Genomic DNA, 23,351 nt, shown 5'->3' with positions numbered 1-23,351 from the left:
GGACCACGTGCATCCCCATCTTGGACACACTCAAACGGGGCATTGGCCTCTTCCAGGCTTTCAATACCCATACCCTTTTCAAATTCTAAATTCCCCTGATCCTCCCAGTTACTCTCTGGGCAACTCACTTCCGGAGTAAACTCAACCCCGCGGGCTGAAACAACCCCATCTGCCAACCCAGCAGACTTCTTCAAGGTAATGGCATCCTTTTCATCTGGGACTGCCCTCATTTCATTATCGGGAACACCTTTAGAATTTTCAACTTTTTCAAACAGTCCTGCCAAACCAGACAGATCATCCATGTCCAACCCTGGACCTTTTAACAGCTTTATCTGTTTCTCATCTTTATTTCCTACCTCTAGGACCTTTTTCTTCGCTAAGGGCAGATCTACCTTCTCTCCCTTACCCCCTTTTACGTTACTATTCCTCGTTTTACCACCCTCGAAACCCTCGTGGCACAGGATCGGTAAAGACGTCTGGGCCAATTTTAAACTGCTCCCGTTCTCAGCTGCCGCTCTCGACAGGCTGCGAGTGTCCGCGCATGCGGAATAGCTCGGGGACTCTATGGGCGGGGCCTCAACACGCACCGGTCGGCGGGTCATAGTCATGGCCGACCAAACTTTTCCTCCTGCTAAATCGTTCCCAAGGAGGACATCCACGTCAGTTCTCGGGAATTCTGATGGCACCCCCATTTCAACTGATCCATACACCAGCTCACAATCCAAAATGACCCTACGCAAAGACACCCTTTCTGTCCCTTTTCCTATTCCTCTCAGGGCTACCTCGCCCATCGGAGGTCCGAATTGTAATACGTTACGGCTAATTAATGATAGCTCCGCCCCCGTGTCTCTCCAAATCTGTACGGGAATTGGTGGGTCCCCCTTCCTCACAGACACGGTTCCGTGTGACAGATAAATCTCTGACCCCTCGCGCTCTCTGCTCCCCTGGGACCCTCTTGCCGATTTTCTGATTACCACTGCACACCCGATAGGGATCGCTGCTTTCCCTCTCTCTGGCTCCTTTCTCGGAGCAAAGCATTTAGATGCAATATGACCCACCTTTCCACAATTAAAACAGGTCAAGCCAAGACCTCTCCTGCCGTCTTGCCTCTCCTCCTCAATTTTACCACTAGCTCCCAGCGGGATCTCCGCCTCAGCCGGCGGGCTTTCTCTACCGTTCCCACGGTCTCTCTGGTAACTTTTTGGCGAGGAAAACTTTGTCTTGTGGGTTAGGGCATATTCATCTGCGAACCTAGCAATTTCTGAGATGGACTGATTCGTCCTCTCATTCAAATACATCCGGATCTCTTCCGGAACACAACCTTTAAATTCCTCAATCAAAAATAACTCCCTGAGACGCCCATAATTCTCGGCCACCTTTTCCGCGGTGCACCAACGGTCCAAGAGCACACCCTTCTCATGGGCTAGCTCGGTATACATTTGATTCCACCCTTTCCTTAAATTTCGGAACCTTTGTCTATACGCTTCAGGTACTAACTCGTAACCTCGGAGAATGGCCTCCTTTACTTGGTCATAATTCCCTTCCCCTTCTGGGGGCAACGCGGCATATGCCCGCTGTGCTTTCCCTCGTAACACACTTTGTAACAACGCCACCCACTGCTCTCTGGGCCACTTCTGATTCACTGCCACCTTTTCAAAAAGCAAGAAATAACTATCAACATCCATCTCCTCGAACGGGGGGACCAACCTCAACGCCCGACTAACATCAAACCCCTCCTCTCTCTCTTCCCCTTGAGCTCTTCGCTCTTGCTTTCGCCTGTCCAGCTCCAATTCATGGCTCCTTTGTTTTTTCTTTCTCTTCTGTTTCTGCTTCTAGCTGCTTTAGCTGGAGCTCATGACCCCGTTTCATCTCTAATTCCTTTAGTTTGAACACCTGCTCCCTTTCCTTTTCCTTTTCCTTTGCAGCCCGTTCCTCAGCCTTTTCAGCTGCTTCTAGCTGCTTTACTTTAAGATCATGGTCCAACCTTACTTTCTCCAACTCTACCTGATCTGTCCCACTTGCTAATCTCTTTTTGGGGATATTTTCCAAATCCTCAGCTGCAAACACCTCCTTCCCAATGTAATACTGATTTATGATCCTTCGCACTTCCTGCTTTTTCATTGATGACCTCACCTCTGCGAGGCCTAACCCCTTTGCCAGATTTACCAAGTCTGATTTGGTAGCCGTCCCTAGCGCCTCTACAGTCAGGTTTCTCATAAATTCACCCACATCCATCTTTGCTGGTTTCCTGTCTGGCTACCTGCGTAACCAGATTTAAGTTTGGACTTACAGCCCGATTCATTGACCCTCCCCTTTGGTTTCAAATCCCAGACGAGCCCCCACTTGTTACGTTCCCCAGTAACCGGGTGACTTACCAGCAAAGATAGATAGGTCCACTGAAGCCTGGTGCTACTATTTTCAAACGTTTTTATTTATAAAGGGGCACAAACGTATGGTTAATACAAAACATTCAGATCATATACGTCGTCACAACTCAATCTAAAGCACAGGTATAGTAGTAATCAATCAGAAATAAGCTCTATCGTTGTCTAGGGGTAATGTATATATTGTTCGCTGTATATCTGAAAGTCTCTTGCGGTCACTGCAGTTCCACCAGCTGCCGTCTGTTGTGATGTCGCATTGGTGCACTTTTGTTAGAAAGAGAGAGAGAGATAGAGATTTAATGAAACAGCTACCCGACAGGTTTTCCAACCTGTAGGAGTTCGGTTTATCGAAGTCTCATTGGGGAATGGACGCTCATCTGTGACCTCTCCTGAAGCTAAGCCGTTCTTCCGTGGTGAGGGCGCCAATCCCAGGCAAGGAAAAGACGCACACGAACCCCACCACCGGCTGTCGCTATCAAAGCGCTGTCGCAGGATTTCTAGCGTGTCTTCTGGTGCGTCTCTCCCCCTCTTGGGTCATTTGACCCCCCCTTTGACTAGAGCTCTTGCGATTCTCACAAAGGAGGGGGCTGGGGTCATAACACTTGGCATTCAACATGAGGTAGTAAATTAGATTAGATATTGGCTTCACAGGAGAAGCCAGACAGTGGTGGTAGATGGTTGCCTCTATGAATGGAGACCTGTGACTGGTGGTGTGCCTCAGGGATCAGTGCTAGGTCCATTGTTGTTTGTCATCTATATCAAGATCAGGATGTAGTAAACTGGGTCAGCAAGTTTGAGGATGACACCAAGATTGGATGTGTAATGGACAGGGAGAAAAACTATCAAAGCTTGCAGAGGTATCTGCACCAGCTGGAAAAATGGGCTGAAAAATGACAGATGGAACTTAATACAGACAAGTGTGAGGTGTTGCACTTTGGGAGGCCAAACCAGGGAAGGGCTAGCACTGTGAGTGATAAGTTGCTGCAGAATGTGGTAAAACAGAGGGATCTGGGAATACAGACCTTCAATTCCTTGAAAGTGGCATTCTAGGTAGATAGGATTGTAAAGAAAGCTTTTGGCACGTTGGGCTTCATAAATAAAATTATTAAGTACAGGAGTTAGGATGGTATGTTGAAATTGTATGAAGTTTTGATGAGGCTTAATTTGAAGAATTGTGTGCAGTTTTGGTCACCTACCTATAGGAAAGATATAAATTAGATTTAAATAATGCAGAGGAAATTTACAAGGATTTTGCCTGGACTTGAGGATCTGAGCTATCAGGAAAGGTTGAATAGATTTTGCAGGTAGGTTTGCTAGAGAGGCTGCAATGGATTTAAACCAGATACAAGGGGATGGGGAGAGGAACCAGAGTGTAGGAACAGATGTATGGGTGAAGGAAGAAAAAGAAGATAGTAAAGTTGTTTGCACCGTTAGTGATAAACAGAGAGTAAGAGGTGGAGAATTTTTAAATGCATTTATTTTAATGCTAGGAGCATTATAAGAAAGGTGAGTGAGCTTAGGGCATGGATTGATACCTGGAAATAGGAGTTGTAGCTATTAGTGAAACATAGTTGCAGGAGGGGTGTGATTGGCAACTAAATATTCCTGGATTTCGTTGCTTCAGGTGTGATAGAATTGGAGGGACAAGAGGGGGAGGTGTTGCATTGCTTGTCAAAGAAAATATTACAGCGGTGCTCTGGCAGGATAGATTGGAGGTCTCATCTAGGGAGGCTGTTTGGGTGGAGTTGAGGAATGAGAAAGGTGTAGTAACACTTATAGGGGTGTATTATAGACCATCTAATGGGGAGCGAGAATTGGAGGAGCAAATTTGTAAGGAGATAGCAGATACTTGTAGTAAGCACAGGATTGTGATTGTGGGAGATTTTAGTTTTCCACACATAGACTGGGAAGCCCATACTGTAAAAGGACTGGATGGTTTGAAGTTTGTAGAATGTGTGCAGGATAGTTTTTTACAGCAATACATAGAGGTACCAACTAGAGAAGGGGCAGTGTTGGATCTCCTGTTAGGGAATGAGATAGGTCAGGTGACGGAGGTATGTGTTGGGGAGCACTTTGGGTCCAGTGATCACAATGCCATTAGTTTCAATATAATTATGGAGAAGGATAGGACTGGACCCAGGGTTCAGATTTTTGATTGGAGAAAGGCTAAATTTGAGGAGATGAGAAAGGATTTAGAAGGAGTGGATTGGGACAATTTGTTCAATGGGAAGGATATAATAGAGAATTGGAGGTCATTTAAAGGTGAAATTTTGAGGGTACAGAATCTTTATGTTTTTGTTAGGTTGAAAGGAAAGGTTAAAAGTTTGGGAGAGCCATGGTGTTCAAGGGATATTGGAAACTTGGTTCGGAAAAAGAGAGATATCTACAATAAATGTAGGCAGCATGGAGTAAATGAGGTGATCGAGGAATATAAAGAATGTAAAAAGAATCTTAAGAAAGAAATTAGAAAAGCTAAAAGAAGATACGAGGTTGCTTTGGCAAGTAAGGTGAAAATAAATCCAAAGGGTTTCTACAGTTATATTAATAGCAAAAGGATAGTGAGGGATAAAATTGGTCCCTTAGAGAATCAAAGTGGACAACTATGTGTGGAGCCAAAAGAGATGAGGAAGATTTTGAACAATTTTTTTCTTCGGTACTCACTGAGGAGAAGGATATTGAATTGTGTAAGGTAAGGGAAACAAGTAGGGTAGTTATGGAAACTATGATGATTAAAGAAGAGGAAGTACTGGAGCATTTAAGGAATATAAAAGTGGATAAGTCTCCAGGTCCTGACTGGATATTTCCTAGGACCTTGAGGAAAGTTAGTGTAGAAATAGCAGAGGCTCTGACAGAAATATTTCAAATGTCATTAGAAACGGGGATGGTGCCGGAGGATTGGCGTGTTGCTCATGTTGTTCCATTGTTTAAAAAGGATTCTAAGAGTAAACCTAGCAATTATAGGCCTGTAAGTTTGACGTCAGTGGTGGGTAAATTAATGGAAAGTATTCTTAGAGATGGTATATATAATTATCTGGATAGACAGGGTCTGATTAGGAACAGCCAATATGGATTTGTGCGTGGAAGGTCGTGTTTGACAAATCTTATTGAATTTTTTGAAGAGGTTACTAGGAAAGTTAATGAGGGTAAAGCAGTGGATGTTGTCTATATGGACTTCAGTAAGGCCTTTGATAAGGTTCCGCACGGAAGGTTAGTTAGGAAGGTTCAATCAACACCAGGTCCATAGCCAAGAAAGCCCAGCAGTGTCTCTACTTTCTGCAAAGGCTGGGAAAAGTCCACCTCCTAGCCCCCATCCTCAATACATTCTACAGAGGGCATCTTGAGCAGCTGCATCACTGCCTGGTTTGGGAATTGCACCGTCTTGGATTGCAAGACCCTGCAGTGGATAGTGAGGTCAGCTGAGAAGATCATCAGGGTCTCTCTTCCCACCATGACAGACATTTACACTACACACTGCACCCACATAGCTAACAGCATTATGATGAACCCCACACACCCCTCATACAAACTCTTCTCCCTCCTGCCATCTGGGAAAAGGCACCGAAGCATTCAGGCTCTCATGACCAGACTGTGCAACAGTTTCTTCCCCCAGGCCATCAGACTGCTCAATACCCAGAGTCTAGATTGACATCTACATCATTTATTATTATATTGAATTTGTCCTCTACTGTGCCTATTGTCTTGTTTATTATTTATTTATTAATTAATTATTGTACTGCCCGGCACTGTTTTGTGCACTTTAAGTAGTCCTATGTAGGTCTGTAGTCTAGTGTAGGTTTTGTGTTGTTTTACGAAGTCTAGTGTAGCCTTGAGTTGTCTCACATAGTCTAGTGTAGTTTTGTGTTGTTTCATGTAGCACCAGGGTCCTGGAGGAACGTTGTTTCGTTTTTACTGTGCAACGTACCAGCAGTTTATGGTCGAAATGACAATAAAAAGCGACTTGACTTGACTTGACTTTCTTTTTGCAGACTTAATTAATTAAAATTTTTTAATGTATACAGTAATCCTTATTGTAATATATAGGTTAAAATTATGTATTGCAATGTGCTGCTGCTCCAAAACGCCACATTTCACAACATATGCCAATGGTATTGAACCTGATCCTGACTGTGATTCTGGGAGGAGGATGGTGGGCTATGGTCCGGGCAGCTTGACAGCACTAGGCTGATTCATAGTTCAGCATGGATTAGATGGCTGAATGACCTGTTTCTGTGCTGTAGTAGTCTATGACTTAGCAATATAGCACATGAGGGATCATGAATTACATCCATCTCCAATCCCAAACAGACATAGTTGTAAGATTACCCGGTAATCCTGAACTGCGTACCTGGTAACCGCATAATAACAGCTAATTGTTAATTCAATAAAATCTTGCTGAAGGGCCTTACAAGTTGTCACGATATGGTTAGGTTGAGCAACATGCAGAGATGTAGAGAACTGACTGATCCTCAGTACAGGAAAGTTTATTGTTACTGGTAGAAAATATGGGATTGATTTAAATGTTCAATAAGCCTCTTCTGTGGAAAAAAAAAGAGATTAGGTGGTTAAGGGAATTATAGCAGCATACTAATTTTATTGCTTTTACTGTGAGTGATCAGTATTTGGTGTGGTTTATGACGTTGGCAGCAGAAGAACAGCCACAAAACAAAGCCCAGGGAAACATCATTTGAATTCTTTGATGTATTCTTCTCATGTCATTTGTGCAAAAAGCAATCAGAGCTGGCAATACAGGTGTTCATAATCCATATCAAAAATCTGACTGAGGGATTTGTCATCAAGAAGTTGGGTAGAATTGTGGGTTGTGAGGAGGATTCAGAGAGGTTTCAAGAGGTAACAGAAAATTCAAGTGGATGGGTGAGGACTGGGCTGATGGAATATAATGCAGAAAAGCATAAGATCGTCCACTTTGGTAGAGAAAATGGAAACATAATTTATTTTTTAAATAGTGAGAATTTGAAGGGTGCGGGCATTCAGAGAGACCTGCATATCCTTGTTCTTGAATCACTGAAATTTAACATGCAGGTTCAGCATGCAGCTGGAGGGAAAACAGTGTATCTGTACATGTTGCAAGACATCTTCAATTATATGGAGCCCTTGTGTGGCCACACATGGAATTTGCATACAGCTCTAATCTTCCCATTTGATGAAGAATATACTTGTGGATAAAGGAACTAAGACAAGTGTACATCTGATTAATTTGTGGAATGTCAGGTTTGTCCTATGAAAAGAGTTTTGGCAGACAAGGCCTGTATTTAACAGAATTCAAAGAAGTGTGATGCAATCTCAATGAAACATATAAAATTCCGTACAAACTTGACAAGTGGAGACGCAGAAATGACATTTCCCCTTTTGGTGGAGTCCAGATCCAGAAGTCAGAAGCCTAACAGATGGGACTGACAGTTCAGAGCTGGCACAAACTGAAATCCTTTTAAAAGTGGATAGTGAATCTTATAAAATGGAGACTTAGTCACTTGGTATATTTTCAATTTTTTGGATATTAAAGAAACAGGAATATAGTTACTGAATGACTGAGCAGGGGCAAGAGGTCAAATATTCTCCCATTTCTATTCCATATGTTCTTTGCTGTCTCAAGAGAGAGGATAAATATTTAACCACATATGATTTATGACCCGTTTGGATATCAATCACACATACAAAATGCTGAAAGAGCTCAGCAGGCCAGGCAGCACTGGTGTGTTCCCAAGTATGCCTGCCTTTTTGTCGGCTATGTGGAGCACTCTATGTTTGAAGCCAGCACTGGTGCCTGTCCCCCACTTTTCCTACACTACGTCGATGACTGCATTGGTGCTGCTTCCCGCTTGTCGACTTCATCAACTTTGCCTTCAACTTCCACCCTGCCCTCAAACTTACCTGGTCCACTTCCAACAGCTCCCTCCCCTTTCTCAATGTTTCTGTTTCTATGAGACAGCTTATCGACTGATGCCTTTATAAACCCTCGGACTCTCACAGCTACCTGCACTATACCTCTTCCTACCTGTTACTTGTAAAAATGCCATCGCCCTTCTCTCAATTTCTCTGTCTCTGCCACATCTGTTCTCAGGATGAAGCTTTTTATTCCAGTATGAAGATGTTCTCCTTCTTCAAAGAAAGTGCTTCCCTTCCTCCACCATTAACGGTGCCCTCAACTGCATCAATTTTATTTCATGCATGTCTGCTCTTACCCCATCCTTCCGCCACCCTACCAGGGATAGGGTTCCTCATCCTCACCTACCACCCCACCAGCCTCCGTGTCCAGCGCATAATTCTCCACAACTTCCACCATCTCCAACAGGATCCCACCACCAATTACATCTTTCCCTCCTCCACCACCACTTTCAGCTTTCCGCAGGGATCACTCCCTTGTCCATTTTTCCCTCCCCACTGATGTCCCTCCTGGCACTTATCCCTGCAAGTGAAACAAGTGCCACACATGCCCCTACACCTCCTCCCTCACTACCATCCAGTGCCCCAAACAGTCCTTCCAAGTGAGGCGACACATCACCTGTGAGTCCGTTTTTGTCATTTACTGTGTCTGGTGCTCCCGGTGTGGCCTCCTGTATATTGATGAGACCTGACGTAGATTGGGAAACCACTTCGCCAAGCACCTGTGCTCCATCTAACCAGAAGAAGTGGGAATCATTTTAATTCCAACACATTCCTATTCCAATATGTCAATTCATGGCCTCCTCTACTGTCGTACAACCACACTCAGGTTGGAGGAACAACACCTTATATTCCATCTGGATAGCCTTCAACCTGATGGCATAAACACTGATTTCTCGAACTTCTGGTAATCCCCTCTGCCCTTCACCATTCTCTCACCTTATCTTCTTGTCTGCCCATCGCCTCTCTCTGGTACTCCTCTTCCCTTTTCTTTTTCCCATGGCCTTCTACCCTCTTCTATCAGACTCCCCCTTCTCCAGTCCTGTATCTTTTTCACCAATCAACTTCCCAGCTCTTTACTTCCTTCCTCCGCCTCCCAGTTTCACCTATCACCTTGTGTTTTTCTCTGCACTCCCCCACCTTTTAAATCTACTCCTCATCCTTTTTTCTCCAGTTCTGCCAAAGGGTCTCAGTCTGAAATGTCAGCTGTACTCTTTTCCATAGATGCTGTCTGGCCTGTTGAGTTCTTCAGCACTTTGTGTGTGTTATTTGGATTTCCAGTATCTGCAGATTTTCTCTTGTTTGTGATTCGATATCCATCACCATTTCTGGATTCCTTTCATCTCCTCTTTGGTACTCTTCCCGGAAATTGAGGTGACAGGGAGATCTGATTGAGGAAATAATGAGGGGGGTGTATTAGTATTGACAGAGGATTGGTTAACCAATAGAAAGCAGCAAGTTGGGATACATGGGTGTACCTCTAGTTGGCAATCAGAGGTGAGCTGTGTGCCGCAGGGGTCAGTGCTGGGCCCGCAACTGGTCGCAATATACATTAATGATCTGGAAGAGGGACTGAGTGTAGTGTATCTAAGTTTGCTGATGACACTAAGTTGAGTGAAAAAGCAAATTGTGCAGAGGATACGGAGAGTCTGTAGAGAGATATAGATAGGTTAAGTGAGTGGGTCTGGCGGATGGAGTACAATATTGGTAAATGCAAGGTCATCCACTTTGGAAGGAAAATTGGAAGATCAGATTATTATTTAAATAGTAAAAGATTGCAGCATGCTGCTGTGCAGAGGGACTTGGGAGTGCTTGTGCATGAATCACAAAAGGTTGGTTTGGAGGTGCAGCAGGCAAGGTGGCAAATGGAATGTTTGCCTTCATTGCTAGAGGGATTGAATTTAAAAGCAGGGAGGTTATGCTGCGACTGTGCAGGGTACTGGTGAGGCCGCACCTGGAGTACTGCATGCAGTTTTTGTTTCCTTACTTGAAGAATTATATACTGGCTTTGGAGGTGGTGCAGAGGAGGTTCACCAGGTTGATTCCAGAGATAATGGGTTTAGACTATGAGGAGAGATTGCGTCACCTGGGACTGTACTCGCTGGAATTGAGAAGGATAAGAGGAGATCTTATAACATCATATAAAATTGTGAAAGGGATAGATAAGATAGAGGCAGGAAAGTTGTTTCCACTGATAGGTGTGACTAGAACTAGAGGACATAGCCTCAAGATTCGGGGGAGTAGATTTAGGACAGAGATGAGGAGAAACTGCTTTTCCCAGAGAGTGGTGATTCTGTAGAATTTTCTGTCCAATGAAGCTGTGGAAGCTAACTCAGTAAGTATATTTAAGACAAGGTTGGATATCTTTTTGCATAATAGGGGAATTAGGGGTTATGGGGAGAAGGCAGGTAGGTGGAGATGTCCATGGCCAGATCAGCCAGGATCTATTTGAGAGATGGAGCAGGCTCGATGGGCCACATGGCTCCCATTTCTTATGCTCTTATGAGGTAGCTAGAGCTCAAGAGCAGAGCCTATGAAAACCAGGTCATATAGGAATGAAGCTTGGAAATACTTCAACAAATTTGGATCTCTAAGTTACAATATCAGAAAATGATTGGTCACTTGTTAAATAATAAATCCAAAGTTGATTGTTTTTTTTATTTATCAAAAGTATTCAGGGAAGTGAGGCATTGAATAGATTTAGGTTACAGATCAGCTATGATCATATTGAACTATGGAATAGGCTCTAAGGTCTAAACATCTTATCCATGTTTCTATATTCCAAACTCTCCCAGAAGCTTTCTCACATAATAGCACTAAACCTTCTTTTATTTTGTTTTTACACTCATTCATTCATCTTTTCCAAGAGATCTATCTCATGCTTTCTCAGATTGCTTCTTGTGAAACCCCAAGTCAGTCAACTTCTCCTTTTTCCCTTCATTCAATTAGCACTATAAATAGTCTACCTTCTCAGCCAGTCTATACTTTACTTATGGTTACCTGCTTCTAAACAATCCCAACTTTTAGTTCATCTACATTTCCAAGGACTTTGTGTCCTTTCATCCCTCACTTTCCATCTTGAACCACTCTGATCAGCATGGGCCAGTCTTCCTACAGCACTCTATTAGTTCAGATAATCTCTGTGACACTGACCTTCAGTCTTAGAAAGGTTTCTGGCAGCAGAAACAAAATAAACAGCAGGAGCAGGTGTCAGCTATTTGGCCCTTTTTGTCAGCTCAGATCACTCAGATCAGTTATTTTTCTACTTCAGCAGTGCATTCCTATCGGAGCCTCATATCACACCATTCCTTAATTCCTGTAATACCAGCCTGTAGAGCCAGTCTTCCATTTTGATTCGAACTTATACAGCCAGAGAATCTCCAATAATGATTTCTTTTCTCTAGGTCATTTTTGCTCCTCATCCAGATGTAACTCATTGGTGACACTATCTGTAAAACAGGCTCAGCTTTCACTTATACATAGAAAATGTCTGTTCGTACCTTTTAACTCCTTTGCTTATTTTCTCCAACTGTATCTATGTTCTCATATTGCTTCCCTGATATCCAACATTGAAATATCATTTCCTCCAGTGAACGAATGGAAGGACAGATACATTGCCCCTACCATAAACTCTCTAACAACTACTTCATATTTAACAGTACATAGCTCCATAGCTTCAGGGTCCAGTTTCACCTCAAAATGATTCTCATCTGACTTTCCAGCCCTATATAGTGTCCAACTTAGGAATAGCTTTCTTCTGTTGCCTTAAATTGTTCACATCTGCCTTTACCTCAGTCAATCTGCATTTGAGGTTTACAACAGTTTGATTGCGTCTCTGAGTAAGAGGAGTACTATGGTACAGTGATGCAGCTTTTACAGGTTCAGACACCAGGGTCCAACCTTGACCTTAAGTTCTTTCTATGTGGAGGTTGCATTTTCTCACTGCAGTCACGTGGTTTCCCGCCAGAACGATTCCCTCCCATATCTTATGCAGGTAAATTAATTGGCCAATGAAAGTTACTCACAGACACCTGTGCTAGCAGAGAAATATCAAACCATTAAATGCTGTAATTGATTGTTCAGTATCTGTAATTCAGGAATAAAAGGATTCTAAATTTTAATTCTCCTTGATACCTTTGGCAACAAAAATGACAGGGTATCTTGAATGTATCTGGAATGATAACTACATTATTTTGGGGGGAGCACAGTTACATTGTGAACTCATAATGGGAGGAAAGCAAGACTGATTTAAACAGGTCCTGTTTCAGTTTTCACTCTATTCTATACAATATTTGATGTTAGGTTCAGGGTGACAGTATCCTTACTCTGCATTCTTACCCATGTGTCTAAACACAAAATTGTATGAATATTTATTACACCACCCATAATTATATTATTTAAGATGAAAACTGCAAAACAGGTTGAAGCATGAAAAGAGTGCTGATTGTATTGTGAATTTGGAAAAAGTATAAATATGTTAATAAAATAAACATTTAACTTTTCTCTACCTATGAGTAGAGGAATAATTTTCCAATTATTTTGCATTTATTACAGCCAGTTATTTCCTGGATAGCATCAAGTTCAATCTTGTAGCTGTATCTAGAGAATTCATCTAGATTTACTGGTATTACATTTGAACAACTATTCTTTCCACAAAATTAGTCATTGATTTGCTTCAAACTCTCATAAGTATTGAAATAATTTAGCTGAGGGAGCAGTTCAATTTGAGACAAAGACTGAAGAATTTTACTTGGGCAGAGATCACTTCAGTTTGCAAATATGTAAAAGAGTTACATGAATAAATGAAATTTATAATGTGCTGCATAATATTGAATAATTCCAAAAATATATAAAAATCAAAACATTGCTGATGTTGGAAATCTGCAACAAAACTGAAAATGTGGAACATTGTCTGCTTCTTATTCCACAAATACTGTCTGACTTCTATTTCCAGCATTTTTTGCTCTTAATTGCATAGAAAATATATTCTTATATTGGCAACATATACAAATATATTTCTTGCTGAAATGACCCCAATGTTTGGAGTTTTTATCTGTAATCCGATGCACTCACACTGTTCGTTGCAGAGGTCAATCCTTGAGAATGGCGAAATGCCGGAGAATAATAACAGCCAAGCTTGGTGTTGATCTTTCTGTTCCATCAAAGCAATAAATGATCTTAACAGTTCTAAATGTCTCTGCCATCAAATGTTTAAAAACATTACTTGTAAAACAAATTATTTTAGAAAGTTAGAAATTTAATTTTAAAATACATAGATCAAAAATAAATTACAAATATTAAATGGGAGAAAGGTAATTTTAAAAGGACTGCTTATTCAGAGATTTACTGAACTCCCAGTGGTTAGCAGTCAGTGGCTCATATGGGAACCAATAACTCAAACCTATAAGGTTCATCTTATTCCCTAACTTTGTTAGTGGCCAAGGAAAGCTTGGGTGTATTTCACAATAGATAGCATGTTATGGAGGCTATTGAATGAAAATCAAATTCCACTTCCAAATTAAAAATGTCTAGAAAAGGCCCTCAGGACTGTTAAAGTTATATATAATAATTCTGAGTAATTTTATTGTTAGATTAAATATGTTGGCATTATTACTTCTTTAATTCAATTCTGTAAACTGTATATCTTGCATTTTGGCATGTACTGATATTTTGAGAGTTAACTCTTCTTATTGCTACATAAAAAGGTGATCCTGCCAATGTCTCTATTGGTTTATTTTATAAAAATTTAGACGGTTTGTAATCATGACAACTTTATTAGCTACAATCCCCCCACCAAAAGTATAAAAGTGGCGAGAATGCCTTGCAATAATTGCAAATTGCATTAGACTAAATACTGTGAATAAAACAAAGATGTCAATATTTTTGGAGAGAGCAGGGATATTAAAACAGTTTATTTTGAGGAACTCTATATAAATCTTGAACTCATTTCCAAAATATGTTTCTGACATACAATTTTGCAAAATAGTTGATTGTCCTTAATTAGGTCAGAGCCATTAAAGGTCATTTAGATTGGCATGTTGTAGTGGGGATCTTGAAGGAAAGACAGATAGGGTCCCAAAGCCAGCCTGAGGTCTGCTGAGGCAGGTGCTTAGGTCCTCACAGAGCCAGGTTCATGGGCATTTTGAGAGTCTGCTTCTGCATAAATGGCTACAAAAGCACAAGCCATGCTTAAGTGTTAAGTGTAGGTTGCAGGCTTCTGCTGGATCCCATTCAATGCCCTTGTGTCTCTCCAATGCTTTATAGCACCAGGCATTCATATGACCGGAAACAAAATTGCATAACACATGAAGTACACAATTTTCAAATATATTTCATTTTACATGTATACTAGATATTGAATTTCACAAAAAACTACTCAGCTACAATGTATGTCCAGACAGATGTTAGATATCCAAAACCAAGTATGTTATTCTTACAGAAAATATTTCACAGATGAAATAGGACATTCATATGCATTTCAGAAACAGTGATAGGACGTGTACAGTAATGTTCCATGGGGATATTTTCTTTTAATTTATATATTCACAAGATCAGAATCAGAGTCATAATCAGGTTTATTATCACTGACATATGTCAAGAAATTTGCTATTTTGTGCCAACAATACAGTGCAAGACATAACAATGACTATAAATTAGAAAAATAAATCAATGAATTTTGCAAAAAAAGAAATAGTGAGTTGGTACATGGACTATTCAGAAATCTAATGGCAGAGGAGAGTTCCTATTATGTTGATTGTGGATCTTTGGGCTCCTGTGCATCCTCCTTGATGGTGAAATGAGAAGAGGGCAGTGAGACTCCTCACTGATGGATGCTACCTTCTTAAGGCACCACATTTTGAAGATGTCCACGATGATGGGGAGACTTGTGCCTGTGATGGAGCTGGCTGAGTCCACAAGACTATGGACCCTCTTTTGATACTGTGCATTGGAGTCTCCATGCCAGACAGTGATGCAACCAATCAGCAGCCTCTCCACTGTACAGCGATAGAAACCTGCTAGAGTCATTGCTGACCTACGAAATCTCCTCAAATTGCTAATGAAATAGAGCCACTGGCACACCTTCTTCATGATTTTATCAATATTTTAGGCCCAGTATAGATCCTCTGAGATGATCATGCCCAGGAACTTGAAGCAGCTCACCTTTTCCACCGATGACCCCTCAGTGAGTACTGGTATATATTCTTCTGACTTCCCTTTCCTGAAGTCCAGAATCAATTCCCTGTTCCTACTGATGTTGAGCAGAACCCTAAATATGCATTCTTTAGGTGCGCCCATGTTGATTATCAATGAGGAGGAGATGATATTACTGATCTGCATTGACTGTGATCTAGTTCAAGATGTGGATGTTGCTGGCCATGCCAGCAATTTGTGTCAGTTTCCAAAATCTGCAGAACTAAGGAAACAAGTAAGGTCAACCACATTGGTGGGCCTGGAATCCCATAGAGCCCAGACTTGATTTGTGAAATCAATGTTTTTTGCAGGAATCCAGACATTTCATATTTAACACTATTGATACTCTTTACTTCCAGAGTTTAATTATTTAGATTTGAATTCTCTCACTGCTGTAACCCATTTCCTGGTTTTTCACCTGGCACCTACCAGCCTTCTCCTTCCCACCCTCCCCCACCTTCTTTATAGGGCCGCTGCCCCCGCCATCTTCAGTCCTGACGAAGGGTCTCGGCCCGAAACGTTGACTGTTCATTTCCACTGATGCTGCCCGACCTGCTGAGTTCCTCCAGCTTGTTTTACGTGTTGCTTTGACCCCAGCATCTGCAGTGTACTTTGTGTTTGTAATAGAATTGGAACTCGTTTCCATATCAATAAACCAGCACTCTGGATACATGTCAGGAGAGTGGACATACAAGTTAACTGACTCTATTATACTGGCCTGAAACCACTCATGCATGTTTGCTTATCACCTTTCAACCCCACCTCTAAACCATGCTACAAAGGACATGGAGTGCTGGTGTTTGAATTGAAGCTTGGTCTGGGGGCAAGGCGTTTTCATGTTCTTGGGTTTCACAGTGAAAAAAGAGGATAAATAAGAAGTGTTCAATTAAACTCGTTGCACCTTATAAGCTAAAATAAGAAGTGGGACATGTGGAGTAGGATTGGATTATAAACCATTCCAATATTCTCAGCAGTCTCCATGTCAGCCTTGCTCAAGGTATCTCTGGCTTCATCACCAATTCCAATGATAGGTGGTAGTCTTGAGGAGCTATATCTGTTTGCAATATATCCCATGTACAATGGTGGCAGTGTCTCCACAACGTGCACTAATCCATCAAATATCATGGTTGGTGTTGGATGAACAGAAACATTAGATTATCTAATCAGAGTATGATGTTGACTGTGCCAAACTTTACTGTGGGTTATTCATGCAGCAGACTCTTGCATATCCACGACTATCCAATTGCTTGAATACGATATTATAGCATAATTTGGATTCACAGCAATTGTTTTACTCAAGATGGTTTAGAATCATTTCTTAAAATACTACATACTTAACCTCAAAATCTCATATTGGAAACATTTAGATGGTTTTGAAATTGGGTGTATATATACTATTCTTTTGAACAGACTTATTGTTATTAATTGTATATTTTATTAATATATGACTTTATTGTTAATTGTATCTGATGTTTTTTCTCATAATACTCTCAGTCCTCCATTATTATGTATTTTCTACTTGCGTGTTTAATCTTCTTGGCCCAGGCAGTGAACCATTTACTGGGTGATATGGTAGACAAGGGCAACTCCTAAAGCCTTTGCAAATTCTGCTTGTAGTTAGTTTTTACAGCATGTACAAGAACATCTGGTCTTCATTTAGTACATCGAACCTGACAGCATAGTAAAGAGTAGAAATTTGGTTGCCTTATAGAGAATTATAGATGCAGTTTACTGCAGAACCACTACCAACCTTCCATCTCACCTATCTCGAACAGCTTTCAGTCTCTCAGCTCCAGCTGAAGTGAGACAGAGAAACAGGAAAACACGATAAGTATATATTCAGTAACTAAGTTTGGTTCACTTTTAACAGATAAACAGGACAAGAACCCTGCCCGGCACCAACTGGGTAACTGCACATGGTGTTCCCGTATGAATTACGGGTGCAAATCTGTTTGGATAGCAAATTCCAAATGTTCACACATGGAGATAAAAAACAAAACCTCCAAAAATGAGCTGAAAGGAACACCCTCTTTAGAAAAACAGACATGTGGAGATGGAGGTGCTGGGTGATAAATCACTGCCAAATAGTACGTCAAATGCTAAACTTTTAATATCATTGGTCCTTAACGTCGGAGACCAAACATTCACCTTTGATTGAAGCTAGGGGGAAAATTGTGCTTTTGATTATTTGTAAATCTCTTTTCTCAGCTATTTTCATTGGCGATAATGTACTTGTAGCAATTGTAAGTAAATTGGAATTTGATGTATTAAAAGATCTGGCAATATTTGTAAACTCTGAAATAATATTAATAAATGATTCTTTGATTGATCCTTTTTAATGAATGTTAAACAATGAAAAAAATGCAGAAAGAGGAGTAAACTGTAAGTTAAGAACATGATAGATTGATTAATTTCTTCTCATATCAACATTTTTTGTTTTTGCTTTTGTATTTTTTTAGTGAAACTGTTCGCATTGACAAGTGAAGTCATTAATGGCGAAATGCAATTTTATGCCAGAGCGAAACGCTTCTATGAAGATGTGCCAGCAACGGAGGAGGGTATGATGGGAGACTACTTGGAACTCAACAGCACAGACATTGAAGCATCCTGTGTGTTCCTTAAGAAGTTTGTTGGAGTAAGTTTAGTCCTACATCTACACAGAATTAACAGATACAGTAAATAATGCATGTCAAACACACTCCTGGATAATCAAATCAATATTATTGATATTCCTGGGTGAACTTCAAATACAAGTTAGGTGAAGTGTATAATATCATAGTACTTAACTATTTACAAAAAGTGTGCATTTGTTCTTACTAAACTAAGGTATGTTTGTGTCGGAGAAAAGCATCCAAATTTGTAATCATACCAATAAGGTCCCAGATTCAGTCTCTGTCCAAGTAGTGTTAGCTGCAAAGAAGCTAAAATTCAGCAAGGGCTTCCAATCCACATTGCAAACCAACAGACCCTTCTTCTATATAGGGATAATAGATAGATAGATAGATAGATAGATAGATAGATAGATAGATAGATAGATAGATAGATAGATAGATAGATAGATAGATAGATAGATAGATAGATAGATAGATAGATAGATAGATAGATACTTTATTCATCCCCATGGGGAAATTCAACTTTTTTCCAATGTCCCATACACTTGTTGTAGCAAAACTAATTACATACAATACTTAACCCAGTAAAAAATATGATATGCATCTAAATCACTATCTCAAAAAGCATTAATAATAGCTTTTAAAAAGTTCTTAAGTCCTGGCGGTTGAATTGTAAAGCCTAATGGCATTGTGAAATTGTGAATATTGTGCAATGGCAGAATCGGGTCCTGCCATGATATCTTGATTACTGAATATATTACTATCACAGGCAGATTTTCATAGCAGCTTTTAATGTGATAAAGTTTACTGGCTAGACTAGCAATAGTAAGAGTACGGCTAAGGGTTGTTGACTAAAGACTACATATGTGGAGAGAGGCTTAAAGGATGCATTTGATGGGGGTGGGGAGAGCAGGGCTGAGATGATTGATGGCTCTAGCACTGAAGGTGAAAGGAAGTGTGATCTGAAAGTGAGGCCGGCCTCAGTTTTATATGGGCAGTGAAGTTCAGAATCATTTTAAATTGGTGATGGAACTCGAGAGAATATTGAATGTGGTTTAAATAAGCATTTCAGTGGCAATCAGGTGAAGTGTGGATTAAGATGGGTGGGTTGCAAAATGCAAAATAAATTGCTTTGCAAGAAAGTGGATTTTGAAACAGAGCCCAGATTAGGTAGTGGGGCTATTGAAAAGTTTAACCCAAAACAGGTTTAGAAAGCTGAAAGCTGAAAGAAACATACACTCTGTGGCCACTTCATTAGTCACCTCCTGTACCTAATAAACTGGCCACAGAGTTTATGTTTTCTCGTGCTGCAGCCCATCCACTTCAAGTTTGACTTGAGCATTCGGGAATGCTCTTCTGGACAACACTGTTGTAATATGTGGTTATTTGAGTTCCTGTTACCTTCCTGTCAGTTTGAACTAGTCAGGCCATTCTCTTCTGACGTCTCTCACTATCAAGGTGTTTTTACCCACAGAATTGCCACTCATTGGGTTTTCTTTTTGTTTTTTGCACCATGTAAGCTCGGTAAGCTCTAGAGACTGTTGTGCGTGAAAATCCCAGGAGATCAGTCATTTCTGAGAGACTCAGACCATCCTGCCTGCCACCAACAACCAACTGTTCCACGATCAAAGTCCCTCTGGTCACATTTCATCCCTATTCTAGTGTTACGACTGAAGAACAACTGAACTTCTTGAACATGTCTGCATGCTTTTATGCATTGAGTTGGTGCCACATGGTTGGCTGATTACACATTTACATTAACAAGCAGGTATACAGGTATATCTAATAGAGTGGTCATGAGAGTAGATGTTGGAACTTTCTTTAAAACAAGTAGCATACTGTGCATCGTGGCTCCCTTCATGCTCCATTACAGTAGGTGGCGGTAATGCACCTCCCTGATAGGTGTGAGTTACCATTAGCACACAAGAGCTGTTGTTAAATTCAAAGAATTAACTGCTTATGCAGAAAATTATCTCAGCTTATTCATTAACGATGCAGTATTGGCTGAGGAAGCTGATGAGGAGAGGATGATAGGGAAGTAGCTGTGGGTTTCCACAGTACATGAGTAAACGCTGCCTGTACAACCAGATAAAAGGACACTAAAGGACAGCAGGTAAGCAAAGAAGTGATACTTATCAGTGAAAACTTGGACTCCCTCAAAGGATGGGAAAATGAGTTGTTCGGAGTAGATTGCAGCAAGGAGTGACAGTCCCAGGCTAGGCAAATGCCATAATGAAGGGCAGTGCAGATAAAACCATTCTTGGCAGTAAATGTTAAGAGAAATTCAGGAAAAAATGTTTTATTGCCAAAGATAATAATAGTCACAAAAATGACACTGGTGGTTTGTAGCAACAGACAGAAGTGCTGGAGGAACTCAGCAGGTCAGTCAGCATCCATGGAAATTAGTAAACAGTCAACGTTTCGGACCAAGACTCTTCGTCAGGACTGGAAAGGAAGGGGGAAGAAGGCAGAATAAGGTGGGAGGAGGAGAAGGAGCACAAACTAGAGGGTGATAGGTGAGGTCAGGTGGGTGTGAGATGAGGGAATGAAGTAGAAACAGGGAGGTGATAGATAGAACATGTGAAGGGCTGGAGAAGGAGTCTGATAGGAGAAGAATCAACCAAGAGAGAAAGGGCAGTAGGAGGGGTATCAGGGGGAGGAAATGGCCAGGACAGCAGAAGAGAAGAGGTAAGAGGGGAGCCACAGTGGAGAATTGAAGTAAAAAGAAGGGGGCTGGAGCAAAATTACTGGATGTTGGAGAAATCAATGTTCATACCATCACGTTGGAGGCCACACAGCCGGAATATGGAGTGTTGCTCCTCCAGCCTGAGAGTGGCCACATCAGGTCAGTAGGAGGAGCCATGAACTGACAGGTCAGAATGGGAATGGGGATTGGAATTGAAATGGTTGACCACTGGGAAATCCTTTCTTTTTATACCGGCTGGAGCAAGGGTGCTTGAGAAAGTGGTTTCCCGATCTATGTTGGATCTCAATGTAGAGGAGGCCACACCCAGAGCACCAGATACATAGTTAACTACAACAGGTTCACGGGTGAAGTGTTGTGTTGAAGTGACCTGGACAGGGCACTCAGGGTGCGAAGAGGAAGGAGAAAGAATGTGGTTCTGACTGAAATAAAGGAAACAGAGGATGGGACAGTGAATAGTAAAAAAAAATATAAATACTGCAGCCTTAGCATTTTGCAATTCACATAATTGGCTCAGATAAAGTCACCAAAATTTGCTAAATCTGACACAAAAGTGTGTTCAAAATTAGAATGTGAACAGGATGTAAGGAACATAGATAAGAAGTGAGCAGACAAATGGAGTACAATGTGAAAAGTTGTTAAATGGTCTATTTTGGCAAGAAAAAAATGAAAGGAGAAGCATACACTGTGTATATTCATTGTCTTTGGTTACTGTTGCCCATCCCCTCAAGGCTTAACTTGTTCTGCATTCAGAGATGCCCTTCTGCACACCACTGTTGCATCCTCCAGCACTTTTGTCTGGTTATTTAAGTTACTGTCACCTTCCCGTTACCTTGAACCAGCCTGGCCATTCTTCACTGACCTCCTTCATTAACAAAGCATTTGGTTTCTTGCACCATTCTTTGCAAGTTCTAAAGTCTGTTGTGATTGAAAATCCCAGGAAATCAGCAGCTTCTGAGATATTCAAACCACCCTGTCTGGCACCAACAATCATTTCACAGTCAGAGATTACATTTCTTCCCCATTCTGATGTTTGGTCTGAAGCGCTTGACCATGTCTGCATGCTTTTATTCACTGAGTTGCTGCCACAAGACTGACTAAATAGACATTTGCATTAACAGGTAGGTATACTGCTGTACCTAACAAAGTAGCCACTGAGCGTATTTTGTAAATAGTATGAGATTACAGAGTTCCGAAATGCAGAGGATTTTGGCTGTCCTTTGTGAATCACCCATGAGTAATTCACAAGAGATTTGTACACAGGTGCAACAAGAAATCAGGAAAACTAAATAAATAAATTTGAATACAAAATCAGAGACTTTGTATGTGTTACAAAGTGTTACTATGTGTTACAGGGACTTTGGGGTTCAATTATATGAGGTACTGGTAAGATATTAAGTATTGTGTAATGCATTGGTCTTCTTATTAAAAGATGATTGTTAATGAATTGAAAGCAATTCAGAGAACAAATTAATAGAATATTTGGGTTGTCTTCTGAGGAAAGTATGGAAGAGTGAAGGGGCATTCAAATGAAAGACAAAAAATCCTGAGGGTCTTGTGGTGACGATCTTTCTTCCTGTGGGAGAATCTAAAACCATGGGAAAGAATTTTTTTCTTTTAGAGGGTTGTGAGTCTTTAGAACTCTCTTCCTGAAAGGGTGGTAGCATCAGAGTCTCTGAATATTTTTAAGCCAGAGCTAGATAGGTTCTTCAAAAACAAGTTACAATTAACCTAACCATTGCCTTTTAAATTGCAGAGGGACCTACTCTTGCTTTTAGCTTGTATGTTCATATGTAATATGATTTGAACATAGCATTGAGACATACCACTGAATGGTGAACTGTCTTTCACAGCATGTCATGAAAAGTTTTTATTGCTGGCTTCTTATTTGTTTAGTAAAGCATCTGGTAACAATTATTATAATGATGGGATGTCTGCAAGAGTGGATTTTTGGAACCAAACCAAATACTTTGAGTAACTTGGTTGAACAGAATCAAATAAAATGAGGGTGTGGGAGAAAATTTTGAGGATGCTGCTACTGTTGGAGGATTATGGTTTGAGAAATGACTGAGAAGATTGAGATTGTCATTTTGGAGGAGAGGTGTAACTGAGGTGTGCTCAATTACAAACAGAAAGAGCCCAATTCCTTTCACAGTGTAGTGAATAATTAAAAGACGGAGACTTAATATGATTGGTAAAATTAGATTAGAGAGGAAATAGTTAAAGTCCTCCTTGAGAGGGCAGTGAGGACAAACCACTCAGCACATTTAAAACATACCCAAGTGAGAACTTGAAGAGCTGTGAACTGCAAGACTATGCACCAAAAGTTAGGAAGTAAGGGAAAGTGATGCAACTCCAATTTTGGTGTGGAATGACACACAATAGACCAAATGGTTAAAACACTGCGCCTTAAGTTTTTGTAATGTTATGGTGTTACCGTTCTATGAATCAACATGTTTCACTTCTACATAATGCCCTACTTGTCTGGCTATTAATTGCTTTCCTTAAATATCATAAATAAATGTATTTTTTCTTTTGGCTTATGAGTAAAAATTAATT

At 40.8% G+C, this 23,351-nt stretch overlaps 1 protein-coding gene across 2 annotated transcripts in view; it reads left to right on the top strand.

Annotated features, from left to right (window-relative positions):
• ntmt2 (N-terminal Xaa-Pro-Lys N-methyltransferase) overlaps positions 1 to 23,351 on the top strand; it is a 42,901-nt gene that overhangs the window by 5,004 nt on the left and 14,546 nt on the right. For both annotated transcript variants that reach the window (XM_073063256.1, XM_073063257.1), the window contains exon 2: positions 17,936 to 18,111. In XM_073063256.1, coding sequence (XP_072919357.1) covers positions 17,936 to 18,111 — 176 coding nt within the window. The remainder of the gene's footprint in view (positions 1 to 17,935; positions 18,112 to 23,351) is intronic.

Source organism: Hemitrygon akajei, chromosome 12, assembly GCF_048418815.1.
Source record: "Hemitrygon akajei chromosome 12, sHemAka1.3, whole genome shotgun sequence".
NCBI lineage: Eukaryota > Metazoa > Chordata > Chondrichthyes > Myliobatiformes > Dasyatidae > Hemitrygon > Hemitrygon akajei.
This window is presented reverse-complemented; position numbering and strand designations above follow the sequence as displayed.